The 15,077-nt window shown below is 41.7% G+C and overlaps 1 protein-coding gene and 1 long non-coding RNA gene across 12 annotated transcripts; both read left to right on the top strand.

The window, feature by feature from the left end:
* The first annotated feature begins 3,021 nt into the window (after positions 1-3,021).
* LOC125543854 (ferruginol synthase-like) lies at positions 3,022-5,483 on the top strand. 9 transcript variants are annotated; one of them, XM_048707342.1, is made up of 5 exons: positions 3,022-3,598; positions 3,740-3,873; positions 4,117-4,182; positions 5,171-5,317; positions 5,389-5,483. In XM_048707342.1, the coding sequence occupies exons 1-4, from the start codon at positions 3,263-3,265 to the stop codon at positions 5,181-5,183; spliced, it is 549 nt and encodes a 182-aa protein (XP_048563299.1). In that variant the 5' UTR covers positions 3,022-3,262; the 3' UTR covers positions 5,184-5,317; positions 5,389-5,483. The 9 variants fall into 9 exon arrangements, with proteins under 9 accessions (XP_048563299.1, XP_048563301.1, XP_048563296.1 ...); XM_048707344.1 differs by having other exon boundaries at positions 5,171-5,266; positions 5,389-5,446; XM_048707346.1 differs by having other exon boundaries at positions 3,024-3,598; positions 4,121-4,182; positions 5,171-5,266; positions 5,389-5,446.
* On the top strand, positions 5,483-7,269 carry LOC125543855. Of its 3 annotated transcripts, none has more exons than XR_007298908.1 (3): positions 5,483-5,516; positions 6,056-6,204; positions 6,995-7,269. It is a non-coding gene; the product is annotated as an uncharacterized LOC125543855 (long non-coding RNA). The 3 variants fall into 3 exon arrangements; XR_007298909.1 differs by having other exon boundaries at positions 5,491-5,516; positions 6,061-6,204; XR_007298907.1 differs by lacking the exon at positions 5,483-5,516 and having other exon boundaries at positions 5,523-6,204.
* The last annotated feature ends 7,808 nt before the right edge of the window (positions 7,270-15,077 follow it).

Raw genomic sequence — 15,077 nt, 5'->3', positions numbered from 1 at the left:
TCCAGGGAATAACATTGTGAAGGAAGTACCACTTTGGCATGTCCAAATGGTATCAATTTTCTATAGTGATTTCCTATGCCCAAATAACCATCCCCCACCAAATTTCAGCTCAATCTATTTATTATTTTGAGCCCAGCTTCAACATTCATATTTCTGTCTAGCGTGGTACTTTGCAAAGCAAGTACCACCTAGGCTCCTCATTTTGAGCTAAAAAATAGTGAAGACAGTCTTCTTAGTAGATGATCATCCTCAGCCAAAACTCACGCCCATTGGCCACGTGCATTTCCCGTATCGCTAATCAAACACTTGGCTGCTAATTCATGTTTGAGCATAGTTCGGTCTCCTCGTGAGAATCTTATGTTGTAATTTTCTTCCTAGCACCTGCCTAGGGAGTACCCAACCCCCTAGACATGCCTAGGCCGCCCAAAACACATGGCAACGCCACGGTCACGCGGTGACCACGCGGCGGGCATGCGAGTTTACGCGCTCTGGAGTTGGGGCCCTCGTCCACCATCCAAACCTTGATGTATCGCCACCAAACCATGTATTTCTAATTAAATACTCCCTCTGTCCCATAATATAAGAATGTTTTTGACACTAAATGAGTGTCAAAACGTTCTTATATTATGGGACGGAGGGAGTAGATACTTATATATCTAGAAATAATTTTTGTAATAAATAAAGAGCTGACTATAAGGTAGATGCAGTTCAAAATTGACCCGCTTCCTACTGAATCGGCAGAAATTTGTCTTTTTCACAAGTGGTGGATGAAAACTTGACACCCAAACATTTTGTCAATTATGCATTAAATATGGCCTAATATTTTATAAAAATTATTTGGTCCAATTTTGCAATAATTATATGGTAGCTCCTTCACAAAAAAATTCATTTTGGGCATTCAAAAAATGGAAAATGAATTTTCCGTGCAAAGAAAATGAAAACTCACTTAGGCAACATTGTTTGGAATTCCGAGATGCACCCTTGTGCACAATACGAGATCATTTGAACAAACTATGCCATGAATGTGGCCATAGGATTGATCATTTGGCTTGAAAACCCTGAATCTTCACACATGATAGCTCATTTCTGAGAACACTTTTTTAAAATAATTGTCGTATTATAAGGGTAATATTTTTCTAGAAACTTGGTCACATATAATGACACAATGCGAAGGTTTTCCAATTTTTTTATTTTTTTATTTTTTATGCCTGTTTCGGAATGCGATCAAAACGGCGGGTTTGATCGTTCCTAACTAGTGGTTGAATCTTGGAAAACTTTTGATATTTCTCTGATTAAATAGATACTTATATACCTAGAAATGATTTTTGAAAAAAATAAAGAGCAAACTATGAGGCAGCTACAGTTCAAATTTGACTCGGTTCCTATTAAATCGTCGGGAATTTGTCTTTTTCACCAGAGGTGGATCAAAACTTTTGACACCCAACCATTTTGTCAATTGTGCATTAAATATGTCCTAGTATTTTATAAAATTGATTTGGTCCAATTTTGCAACAAATATATGGTAGGTCCTTCACAAAAAAAAACTCATTTCGAGCATTTGAAAAATGGAAAATGAATTTTCCGTGCAAAGAAAATAAAAAAATCCCTTAGGCAACATTGTTTGGAATTCCAAGATGCACCCTTGTGCTCATTATGAGATCATCTGAACAAACTATACCATGAATGTGGCCATAAGATTGATCATTTGACTTAAAAGTCATGAATCTTCACGCATGATAGCTCATTTCCGAGAACACTTTTTTTAAAATAATTGTTGTATTACAAGTTTATTATTTTTTCTGCAAACTTGGTCAAATATAATGACACAATGTGAAGGTTTTCCAATTTTTTTATTTTTTTATGCCCGTTTCAAAGTGCGGTCAAAACGGCGGGCTTGTCGTTCCTAGCTAGTGGTTGGATCTTGAAAAACTTTTGATGTTTCTCTAATTAAATAGATACTTCTATACCTAGAAATGATTTTTGAAAAAAATAAGGAGCAAATTATGAGGCAGCTGCAGTTTAAATTTGACTCGGTTCCTGCTGAATCGGCGGGAATTTGTCTTTTTCACGAGAGGTGGATCAAAACTTTTGACACTCAACCATTTTCTCAATTGTGCATTAAATATGGCCTAGTATTTTAGAAAATTGATGTGGTCCAATTTTGCAACAAATATATGGTAGGTCCTTCACAAAAAAAACTCATTTCAGGCATTCGGAAAATGAAAAATGAATTTTCCATGCAAAGAAAATGAAAACTCCCTTAGGCAATATTGTTTGGAATTCCAAGATGCACCCTTGTGCACAATATAAGATCATTTGAACAAACTATGCCATGAATGTGGCCATAAGATTGATCATTTGGCTTGAAAGCCATGAATCTTCACGCATGATAGCTCATTTTTTAGAACACTTTTTAAAATAATTGTCGTATTACATGTTTATTATTTTTCCTGGAAACTTGGTTATATATAATGACACAATGTGAAGGTTTTTCATTTTTTTGATTTTTTTTGATTTTTTTATGCCCGTTTCAAAATGCGCTCAAAACAGTGGGCTTGACCGTTTCTAGCTAGTGGTTGAATCTTGGAAAACTTTTGATGTTTCTCTAATTAAATAGATACTTATATACCTAGAAATAATTTTTGAAAAAATAAAGAGCAAACTATAAGGCAGCTGCAATTCAAATTTGACCCGGTTCCTATTAAATCGTCGGGAATTTATCTTTTTCATCAGAGGTGGGTCAAAATTTTTGTATCCCAACCATTTTGTCAATTATGCATTAAATATGGCCTAGTATTTTAAAAAATTGATTTGATCCAATTTTGCAACAAATATATGGTAGATCCTTCACAAAAAAACTCATTTCGGTCACTCGGAAAATGGAAAATGAATTTTTAGTCCACTACGACCAATTTTTCATTCAACTAGGACCAATTAAGATGGTCATAACATCTTATACAGATACTGCATTTTGATTGGTCCATGGACGTTTCACGCACATCATGCATGGAACACCGTCAGATGCTCGCGGATCGCGCGCCGCCACGCCCCTCCGTCGCCGGCGTTGACCCGCAGTCCACCTTCCCCATCTTTCGCTCCCTCTCTCCACCCGTCGCGCTCTCGCGGCATCCCATTGATCCACGGCTACTCTCGCTGATCATCAAACATCTTCTGCTCCAACAAGGATATCTTCCTCCGCGAGCTCATATCCGCGCGCTCGGTATTCGGCGCCGCCCGCGCGTGCGCCTACGACAGCCTCTCCATGGGCTGGCTCCCGCCCAGCAGCCCCCACTGGCGCGCCCTCCGCAAGCTGTGCTCGGGGGAGCTCTTCGCGCCGCACCGCCTCGACGCGCACCAGTCCATCCGCCGAGAGAAGGTGCAGCAGCTCGCGTCCCACGTCGCTCGGCTGTCCCGGGAGGGCGCCGCCGTGGACGCCAGCCGCGGCGTGTTCACCACCGCGTTGAACCTGCTCTCCTGCACCATATTCTCAGCGGACATCATCGACCTCGACGACAGAGAAGGGACAGGGCAGTTCAGGGCCATGATCGCAAGCTTCACGGAGGTCGTCGGGCTGCCCAACCTGTCGGACTTCTTCCATGTATGTCTTTCGTGCCTTCGTTCGTCCTCTGCTTCCTCTGTGCCTTCCCCTGTTTCTTTTTGTTCGTCAGTCTTCTCCGTCAGAGATGAATGCTTGGCCTGTTTGTTGATCACACGCGATTCGAAATTGTGATTGTTGCAGGTGCTTGTCAAGATCCGATTCGAGAGCCTGACCGACAAGAGCAAGTTCGACACGCAGCCGAAGCTCTTCATCCACCTCGCCCTCGTCCCCGACACTCTCAATCATCGACAGCGGCGTCGGCATGACCAAGTCAGGTACTACATATGTGTGGATGATAGGCTGAAATGTTTACATATGCCATCGTAGCTGAGATTCTGTTCTACTTCGGTTCAGATGAATTAGGCTATTTCTGAATGATAACATTAGAATGGTGTAGCTTTAGTCTAGCTTCCAGCAAGTTTTTCCTTCCCGTTGCTCATAATTGAATCTGTTGATAAAAATATATGCTTGATACAATATATCTTTGCAACTAATTTTGTGTATCTTCTTGTGACAAGCCAGGAGATCTCAACGCTCACGGTTTCTCTGTCAACAAACACACTGAAATTCTATGCTCCACGGAGGTGCTTAATTACTCCGACGGATGGGGCATAAATAAATATTGTGGCTTCATCTCTAATACTTACTGTAACTGCTTAGTGTTGAGCTTTTTGACTGTGTGTATGTGTGAGGGGGAGTTCTGAATGTTTGCTGCTAACTGACGCCAAGCAAGAATGCCGATGCCACTTGCCAATGATCTCAGGTTTCTAAAAGTTGGAAGTTGGACAGGCTTTTAAGGCCATGGCCGAGGCAGAGGAACACGTACCCATGAATGGCTCGGTGTTTCACTTAACCACAACCTTGTACTTTCCTCTAGCGTAGTACAGTACAGTACGTGGTATGGAGGGAAATCAACTGGCCTCATGTGTGCTCTGTTTTCTTGCATAAATAAATAGGAGTACTGAAATCGCTTAAACGGCACTGCTGCTTAAACGACACTGCTGCTTAATCTGAAACAGTTACAGTTCTCAGTTCAATATTTCTGCATTGTAGTTATTTGTATTCTCATAAAGGCGTGAGGCATTAATTGTTAATTCTTGGGATGCTTTGTTTGGATTGAGGTTGGCTCATAATTCATTAAGTTTGAATATGAGTTATTATATCTCATTGAGTTTCTCTCTGTTCTGCTCTGTTCACACTGGACAACTATTAATTTCTTTTCATGTAAAATGAGATGACATGATGCAAAGCGCAACCTGTACAATGACATATGGAGTAGTGATTTTCTTACTAACTTTGGAATAGATCCATTGCATTTATATACTAATCCTAGCCAAATATGAATTCCTTCCACATTGACATAGAAATAACCCAGTTCTGATTGTTGTTTTGTTTTACTGTGTCCTACTGCCACTGGACATAATCTCTTCTACTTGATTCACTAGCATAGTTTTGATCTAGTATTTACATTCACTGTACTGTATAGGTAATTAGTGCTTCAGCTATTTCTAAATCAAAATATACTTGCATTTTTTGTATCCAACCATTCACTATTCTCTAAATGTCTGCCAGATATCTTTGCTAAATACTGGCCCCTCGCACGAAATGTTTAGCTTCTCCTTTGGTGGAACAAGTGGTAACCTACTTGCTGCTGGTTCTAGTTCCAAGGTAAGGGAACGGAGAGAGGGGAGCTGCTCCCACTGTGTACAGGACACCATGGTAGGTTCTTTTTTTGTTCTGTCTTTTTTATCTTCCTGATCTGAACATGTTGAAGGCTCTATTTTGTGCAGGTTGCTCTCACGAGGAGAAGCTGATGCTACAGGACGCCCTCCCCCCCCCCCCCCCCCCCCCCCCCCCCCCCCCCCCCCCCCCCCCCCCCCCCCCCCCCCCCCCCCCCTCCTCCAACCCCCTTGACATGGTGAGCTCCAACCCTCCTTCTACCCCTTGCAGATCTAATATGAAGTGGGCATCGGTTGAAATTGTTATGGCCACAACAGTACAGCAAGTATTGTTTCAGTTTTTATGTGATATTTGATTGTGAGTGTGCTGTTTGATGATGCTCGCCTCATCCATTTTTCATGTCTTGTATGAAATCTTTACCCTATTAGAAGATGCCACCATCGATTTAATAATAACACTAATGATCATTTGATTCTAGTCTAGAGATACAACAACATTAGTTAGATCCATGGATGGATGGATGAACACACACAGCTAGCAGCTTAGCAGTGTTAGCAACCACAAAAATCAGCCTTGTGATTCATTCTGTTGACGCAAGCATGCTCTATTCGTTTTGGATCCCAGCCATGTATGTACTAATAAGCTATCTCAAGCACACGCACATGTTGCTCGATTGATATCTGTAGTTATAGCAGCAGTACGTATGTGTCTCCTATACTAGATTAATTTCTAGACTTAGCTCAACAACAACAGCTCTTACCTGTTTGTTCGTTTTAGAGCAGCAGACATCCTCAGTTGACAATGATGACAACCAGGGCATCCACCGCCACAACGACGCTCCGCACATGGTCCAACTTGGCTACAACTTCCTCTACCGCGTACAGTGGCCACGGTTGTCTGTGGCATCAAGTACAGCCTCCTCTTCGGTGAGCCCATCTCCTACCTCTGGCTCCCTCTTTTCTGCTGTTGTAGAAGTACCTTGCTCTGTTCCATGCCCATCATATTTTTTGTCATAAAATGCTCTAGTGAACTGGATTCATACATAAGTCTGCTACTTTTCCTCAAGTTATTTGTGCATTTATAAACCTATTCGAACTTTTCTATTTCTTGAATGTATCCATCCATAAATGTTCTATACAAATAGTTTTGGAATGTGTTTTTTTTGTTAGCTTATGTCATGCATCACAAATGGATCAAGTTCTAGTTTTAGTTTTGTTGTTATTAACCTCTACAATCCCGTCAGCATAATAAGTATGTGAATGAATCCGTTCGAGTATCTGAAACTAAATGTTTTGTTGCTCATAGTAATTAAAAACAGCGGTCAGTTTCTCATCACACACTGTTATTATCACTTCATGGCTTGATATGTTGTGTCAGGCTGCTGTAGGTGCTGAACTGTGATAATTGCAAGGAGGAACCACTGTTTGGCTTCAGTCCTTCCCCATTTGATCATTTTTATGGCCCGCATGCATGCTAACATTATTTGTTGGCTGACTTGGCATGACTTGCACGAAAACTTGAGGGCATTCATACTAAATAGAACTTAATTTTCATGCAGACTTGCTCTAGCTCTTCTTAATCTTCATGCAGGTTTCTCTCCAGAATTGATCTTACTACTAAATAGCACCCCCATCACTTGCTGCTGTTGTTAGCACCCCATCACTTGTTGTTGTTGTTATTCACCCTATCCTCGCTGTTCTGTTTTCTTGTTGGCAGATATTTTGCGTAAATTCAAGACGAAAGATGTTCAAAGAAGCGCCAAGACATTCTTATATAGCAAGTTATGTAATAATAGCTGGGTTATCTGGGCATTGAGAACTCTAGAGTTTCATGTATCTTCTCTCTGTTTCTGAATGAAATGTTGTATGTTTCAGAATTACAATTTCTATTTCATATGAAATAGTAATTATGTACGTGATTTGAAAATGTGTGCAATGGAAACATGACTCATGCGACCCACTTATCAAAATAATTTGAGCACATTTGAAATTTCTGACGTGTGAGACCAGTGTATGATATTTGGGACCAATATCAAATGGTGGAAAATAAAATGGCGAAAAATAAAAGATCATACGCTGTAAAAGGCCACACCCAGAAATAAAAATGCAGAATTGCTGGGCTAGGCCCATGTAGCTAGCGTAAATTGATAGGAAAAAAATATAAAAGGCTGAATTGTTGGGCCTGGCCCATGTAAAACACCCAATCAGACCGGGCTGATTCTTGTCAATGACCTTCTCATTTGGTCGCAAATTTGCCACATCAGCTTGCCATGTCGGATCCGACGTGGCCTGGATAGAGAGCTAGCGACCAAAACAGAAGGTCGTCGAACTAGTGACCTTTTGTTTTGGTCATGGAATTCCATGACCTTCTCATAGAGAAGGTCGCTAATTTTAGTTTACGACCGCCAGCTTTTGATCTTCTATTTTTGGTCACAAAAAGGTCGCAAATGAAAAACAATGACTTTTCAGTGACCAATAGTGATGGTCGCAAGTTGACATATTTCTTGTAGTGCATATTTTGTTCGAGTTGTAATTTTTTGAGTTGTAAGTAAATAGAAGTGTGATGATAATCATATTCATTATTAGAGCATTGTCCCAAGTGAGAAAAAAAAAAAAAAAAAAATGGCCAAAAAAGCCCATAAAAAGGCCAAAAAGAGCCCAACAAAAAAGAAAAAGAAAAAAAATGAGAGAAAAAGAGAGAAGGGCCAATGTTACTATCCTTTCCATACTTGTGCTTCAAAGTAGCACCATGTTTTTTCATATAGAGAGTCGCCTATGCTTTCTTTTTCATATAACTAGTGGGAATTTTTCATTATAGAACTTTTACAATGATGGGCTTCCTCAAATGCCCAAGGTCTTCATGAGCAAGCAAGTTGGATACACACCCACTTAGTTTTATTTCTGAGCTTTCATACACTTATAACTCTTAGTGCATCCGTTGCATGGCAATCCCTACTTCTTGCATTAACATCAATTTGTTGGGGAACGCAGTAATTTTAAAAATTTCCTATGCACATGCAAGATCATGGTGATGCATAGCAACGAGAGGGGAGAGTATTGTCTACGTACCCTCGTAGACCGTAAGCGGAAGCGTTATGACAACGCGGTTGATGTAGTCGTACGCCTTCACGATCAGACCGATCCTACTACCGAAAGTACGGCAACTCCGCGATCTGCACACGTTCAGCTCGGTGACGTCCCACGAACTCGCGATCTATCAGAGTGTCGAGGGAGAGCTTCGTCAGGGCTTCGCCTAAGCACCGCTACAATATGACCTAGGTGGATTATAGTGGAGGGGGGCACCGCACACGGCTAAGATATCAGTGATCAACTTGTGTGTCTATGGGGTGCCCCCTGGCCACGTATATAAAGGATGGAGGGAGGAGGAGGCCGGCCCTCATATGGCGCGCCCAAAGTGTGGAGTCCTACTAGGACTCCGTAGTCCTAGTAGGATTCCACCTCCTACATGGAATAGGAAAAAGGAAGGGAGAAGGAGAAGGAAGGAAGGGAGCGCCCCCTTTCCCTAGTCCAATTCAGACCAGTCCATGGGGAAGGGGCGTGGTCACCCTTGAGGCCTTTCTCTCCTTTCCCGTATGACCCATCAAGGCCCAATACGAATTCCCGTAACTCTCTAGTACTTCGAAAAATACATGAATCACTCGGAACCTTTCCGATGTCCGAATATAGCCTTCCAATATATCGATCTTTACGTCTTGACCATTTCGAGACTCCTTGTCATGTCCCCGATCTCATCCGGGACTCCGAACAAACCTCGGTCATCAAATTACATAACTCATAATACAAATCGTCAAAGAATGTTAAGCGTGCGGATCCTACGGGTTCAAGAACTATGTAGACATGACCGAGACACATCTCCGGTCAATAACCAATAGCGCAACCTGGATGCTCATATTGGTTCCTACATATTCTACGAAGATCTTTATCGGTCAAACCGCATAACAACATACGTTGTTCCCTCTGTCATCAATATGTTATTTTCCCGAGATTCGATCGCCGGTATCTCAATACCTAGTTCAATATCGTTACCGGCAAGTCTCTTTACTCGTTCCGTAATGCAACATCCCGTAACTAACTCATTAGTCACATTGCTTGCAAGGCTTATAGTGATGTGCATTACTGAGAGGGCCCAGAGATACTCTCCGATAGACGGAGTGACAAATCCTAATCTCGACCTATGCCAACTCAACAAACACCATTGGAGACACCTGTAGAGCATCTTTATAATCACACAGTTACGTTGTGATGTTTGATAGCACACAAGGTGTTCCTCCGGTATTCAGAGGAACATGTATAAGTCATGAAGAAAGCAGTAGCAATAATACTGAACGATCATTATGCTAAGCTAACGGATGGGTCTTGTCCATCACATCATTCTCTAATGATGTGATCCCGTTCATCAAATGACAACACATGTCCATGGCTAGAAAACTTAACCATGTTTGATTAACGAGCTAGTCAAGTAGAGGCATACTAGGGACACTCTGTTTGTTTATGTATTCACACATGTACTAAGTTTCCAGTTAATACAATTCTAGCATGAATAATAAACATTTATCATGATGTAAGGAAATATCAATAACAACTTTATTATTGCCTCTAGGGCATATTTCCTTCAATCTCCCACTTGCACTAGAGTCAATAATCTAGTTCACATCGTCATGTGATTTAACACCAATAGTTCACATATTTATGTGATTAGTTCACATCTCCATGTGACTAACACCCAAAGGGTTTACTAGAGTCAATAATCTAGTTCACATCGCTATGTGATTAACACCCAGTGATCATGTTTTGTTTGTGAGAGAAATTTAGTCAAGGGGTCTGCCGCATTCAGAGTTGTATGTATTTTGCAAATTTTCTATGTCTACAATGCTTTGCACGGAGCTACTCTAGCTAATTTCTCCCACTTTCAATATGTATCTAGATCGAGACTTAGAGTCATCCAGATCGGTGTCAAAGCTTACATCAATGTAACTCTTTACGACGAACTCTTTGTCACCTCCATAACTGAGAAACATTTCCTTATTCCACTAAGGATATTTTTGACCGCTCTCCGGTGATCCACTCCTGGATCACTATTGTACCTTGTTGCCAAACTTATGGTGAGGTACCCAATAGGTCTGGTACATAGCATAGCATACTTTGTAGAACCTATGACTGAGGCATAGGGAATGACTTTTCATTCTCTTTCTATTTTCTGTCGTGGTCGGGTTTTGAGTCTTTACTCAACTTCACACCTTGCAATATAGGCAAGAACTCCTTCTTTGACTGTTTAATTTTGAACTACTTCAAAATCTTGTCAAGGTATGCACCCATTGAAAATATATCAAGCATCTTGATCTATCTCTATAGATCTTGATGCTCAATATGTAAGTAGCTTCACCGAGGGCTTTCTTTGAAAAACTCCTTTCAAACATTCCTTTATGCTTTCTGGAAAATTCTACATTATTTACGATCAACAATATGTCATTCACATATACTTATCAGGAATGTTGTAGTGCTCCCACTCACTTTCTTGTAAATACAGGCTTCACCGCAAGTCTGTATAAAACCATATGCTTTGATCACTTTATCAAAGCATATATTCTAACTCCGAGATGCTTGTACCAGTCCATAGATGGATCGCTGGAGCTTGCTCACTTTGTTAGCACCTTTAGGATAGACAAAACCTTCTGGTTGCATCATATACAACTCTTCTTTAAGAAATCCATTAAGGAATGCAGTTTTGACATCCATTTGCCAGATTTCATAAAATGCGGCAACTGCTAACATGATTTGGACATACTTTTAAGCATTGGTACGAGTGAGAAAATATCATCGTAGTCCACACCTTGAACTTGTCGAAAACATTTTTGCAACAATTCGAGCTTTGTAGATAGTAACACTACTATCAGCGTCCGTCTTCCTCTTGAAGATCCATTTATTCTCAATGACTCACCGATCATCGGGCAAGTCAATCAAAGTCCATACTTTGTTCTCATACATGGATCCCATCTCAGATTTCATGGCCTCAAGCCATTTTGCGGAATCTGGGCTCATCACCGCTTCCTCATAGTTCGTAGGTTCGTCATGGTCTAGTAACATGACTTCCAAAACAGGATTACCGTACCACTCTGGTGCGGACCGTACTCTGGTTGACCTGCGAGGTTTGGTAGTAACTTGATCTGAAGTTTTCATGATCATCATCATTAGCTTCCTCACTAATTGGTGTAGGAATCACTAGAACTGATTTCTCTGATGAACTACTTTCCAATTCGGGAGAAGGTACAATTACCTCATCAAGTTCTACTTTCCTCCCACTCACTTCTTTCGAGAGAAACTCCTCTAAAAAGGATCCATTCTTAGCAACAAAATATATTGCCTTCGGATCTGTGATGGAAGGTGTACACAACAGTTTCTTTTGGGTATCCTATGAAGACGCACTACTCCGATTTGGGTTCGAGCTTATCAGTTTGAAAAAATTTCACATAAGCATCGCAACCCCAAACTTTAAGAAACGACAGCTTTGGTTTTTTGCCAAACCATAGTTCATACGGTGTCATCTCAACGGATTTAGATGGTGCCCTATTTAACGTGAATGCGGCTGTCTCTAATGCATAACCCCAAAATGATAGTGGTAAATCGGCAAGAGACATCATAGATCGCACCATATCCAATAAAGTACGATTACAATGTTCGGACACACCATTATGCTGTCGTGTTCCAGGTGGCGTGAGTTGCGAAACTATTCCACATTGTTTCAAATGAAGACCAAACTCGTAACTCAAATATTCGCCTCCGCGATCAGATCGTAGAAACTTTATTTTCTTGTTACGATGATTTTCCACTTCACTCTGAAATTCTTTGAACTTTTCAAATGTTTAATACTTATGTTTCATTAAGTAGATATACCCATATCTGCTCAAATCATCTGTGAAGGTCAGAAAATAACGATACCCGCCGCGAGCCTCAACACTTATCAGATCGCATACATCAGTATGTATTATTTACAATAAGTCTATTGTTCGCTCCATTGTTCCGGAGAACGGAGTCTTAGTCATCTTGCCCATGAGGCATGATTCACAAGCATCAAATGATTCATAATCAAGTGATTCCAAAAGTCCATCAGCATGGAGTTTCTTCATGCGCTTTACACCAATATGACCTAAACGGTAGTGCCACAAATAGGTTGCACTGTCATTATTAACTTTGCATCTTTTGGCTTCAATATTATGAATATGTGTATCACTACGATCGAGATTCAATAAACCATTCACCTTGGGTGTATGACCAAAGAAGGTTTTTGTAACGCCCTCGATGCGGCTATATCTCCCACGTGTCTAAGCACGACTTAGAGGCATAACCGCATTGAAAGCAATGTCGCAAGTGAGGTAATCTTCACACAACCCATGTAATACAATAGGGGAAAAAGATACATAGTTGGCTTACAATCGCCACTTCACACAATTACATGAATAAAGCATTACATCATCCAAATACAATCAAGGTCCGACTACGGAACCAAAATAAAAGAAGACTATCCCAAAAGCTACACAGATCCCCGATCGTCCCGACTGGGCTCCACTACTGATCAACTGGATCAAAACAACATAAAGGACAAGATCTCCATCGAGCTCCTCCTGAGCTTGATTGCGTCATCTACACGGTTCAACGGCACCTGCAAGCTGGTTTTGGAAGTATCTGTGAGTCACGGGGACTCAGCAATCTCACACCCTCATGATCAAGACTATTTAAGCTTATAGGAAGGGTAAAAGGTATGAGGTGGAGCTGCAGCAAGCGACTGGCATGTATGGTGGCTAACATACGCAAATGAGAGCGAGAAGAGAAGGCAAAAGCATGGTCGAGAACTATGATCAAGAAGTGATCCTAGAACAACCTACGTCAAGCATAACTCCAACACCGTGTTCACTTCCCGGACTCTGCCGAGAAGAGACCATCACGGTTACACACGCGGTTGTTGCATTTTAATTAAGGTTAACTTCAGGTTTCTACAACCGGACATTAACAAATTCCCATCTGCCCATAACCGCGGGCACGGCTTTCGAAAGTTCAAAACCCTGCAGGGGTGTCCCAACTTAGCCCATCACAAGCTCTCACGGTCAACGAAGGATATTCCTTCTAGCGGGAAGACCCGATCAGACTCGGAATCCCGGTTACAAGACATTTCGACAAAGGTAAAACAAGACCAGCAACACCGCCCGAATGTGCCGACAAATCCCGATAGGAGCTGCACATATCTTGTTCTCAGGGCACACTCAGATGAGACTAGCTACGAGTAAAACCAACCCTCAAGTTTCCCCGAGGTGGCCCCGCAGGCAGCTCAGTTCGGACCAACACTCAGAGGAGCACTGGCCCGGGGGGGTTAAAATAAAGATGACCCTTGGGCAGGCCTACCCAAGGGAAAGAAAAGGCTAGGTGGCGAATGGTAAAACCAATGTTGGGCATTGCTGGAGGAGTTTTATTCAAGGCGAACTGCCAAGGGGTTCCCATTATAACCCAACCACGTAAGGAACGCAAAATCCGGGAACATAACACCAATATGACGGAAACTAGGGCGACAAGAGTGGAACAAAACACCAGGCATAAGGCCGAGCCTTCCACCCTTTACCAAGTATATAGATGCATTAATTAAATAAGATATATTGTGATATCCCAACAAGTAAACATGTTCCAACAGGGAACAACATCTCCATGTTCCAACAAGGAACAAACTTCAATCTTCACCTGCAACTAACAACGCTATAAGAGGGGCTGAGCAAAGCGGTAACATAACCAAACAACGGTTTGCTAGGACAAGGTGGGTTAGAGGCTTGGTTCAACAATATGGGAGGCATGATAAGCAAGTGGTAGGTATCGCAGCATAGGCATAGAAAAAGAGCGAGCAACTAGCAAGCAAAGATAGAAGTGATTTCGAGGGTATGGTCATCTTGCCTGAAATCCCGCAAGGAAGAAGAACGAGTCCATGAAGAAGACAAAAGGACGCAGTCGAACGGGTCCTCACAATCACGACGTTTCCGGAACCAACCCGAAGAAGCAACACCGGAAAGAAGCACACAACATAGTAAACAAACAACACATGGACATGGCATGATGCACAACCAAGTATGATGCATGTCCGGTTTAAATATGCATGGCATGGCAAAGTGCACAAGCAAATTCTACAAATTAAGTGGAGCTCAATATGCAACGAGTTGCATATTGACGGAACACCACATTAATTATTTAGTTCTCTCCCGGTTAGGTACCCAACAATATTAAATGTTGGTTAACATGGCAAGAGGTGAAGCATAACAAAACTATATCATCTAAACAACTTAAATGGAGCCGGATATAACAAATAACAAATCCGGTAAGTCCCCATATGCATTAGCAATTTTTAAAGCAACAACAAATTTTAACCATCTTAAAGTTGTTAACATGATGCGGATGGCATGTTCAAGTTTATGCAATTTTTTTTAAAAGTTGACAAGAGCATTAGGAAGCATTTGTCACCGTAGTAGAAAGAAAGGGGTGCCACGGCGACGATAACGAAACGGTGCCACGGCAACGTTCCGGTCCCGACAACTCATTGAGACGTCGGTGCAAAAGAAAGTGTGGCGGGAGCGTGCAAAAGATGGTGGGGTGATCCCGGTTACCGGGTTCCCACATGTCGGTTGCAAGGCAAAAGAAGGGCAACATGCATCGGTAGTTCAGACTCGAGGAAAAACAAGGGTGCATCTCATACAAGATGCGTTCATTCGTTCACGGGCGGTCGTCTCAGGGTTATACCTTCGAAGTGT

The sequence above is a fragment of the Triticum urartu genome, chromosome 3 (assembly GCF_003073215.2).
Source record: "Triticum urartu cultivar G1812 chromosome 3, Tu2.1, whole genome shotgun sequence".
NCBI lineage: Eukaryota > Viridiplantae > Streptophyta > Magnoliopsida > Poales > Poaceae > Triticum > Triticum urartu.
This window is presented reverse-complemented; position numbering and strand designations above follow the sequence as displayed.

Bases quoted from the DNA above. Each gene is read 5' to 3' on its own strand.
- LOC125543854 (XM_048707339.1), top strand. From the start codon at position 3,263: ATGGGCTGGCTCCCGCCCAGCAGCCCCCACTGGCGCGCCCTCCGCAAG. The intron at 3,599-3,739 runs GTATGTCTTTCG...TGATTGTTGCAG, and splicing joins ACCTGTCGGACTTCTTCCAT to GTGCTTGTCAAGATCCGATT. The intron at 3,874-4,116 runs GTACTACATATG...TCTTGTGACAAG, and splicing joins CGTCGGCATGACCAAGTCAG to CCAGGAGATCTCAACGCTCA.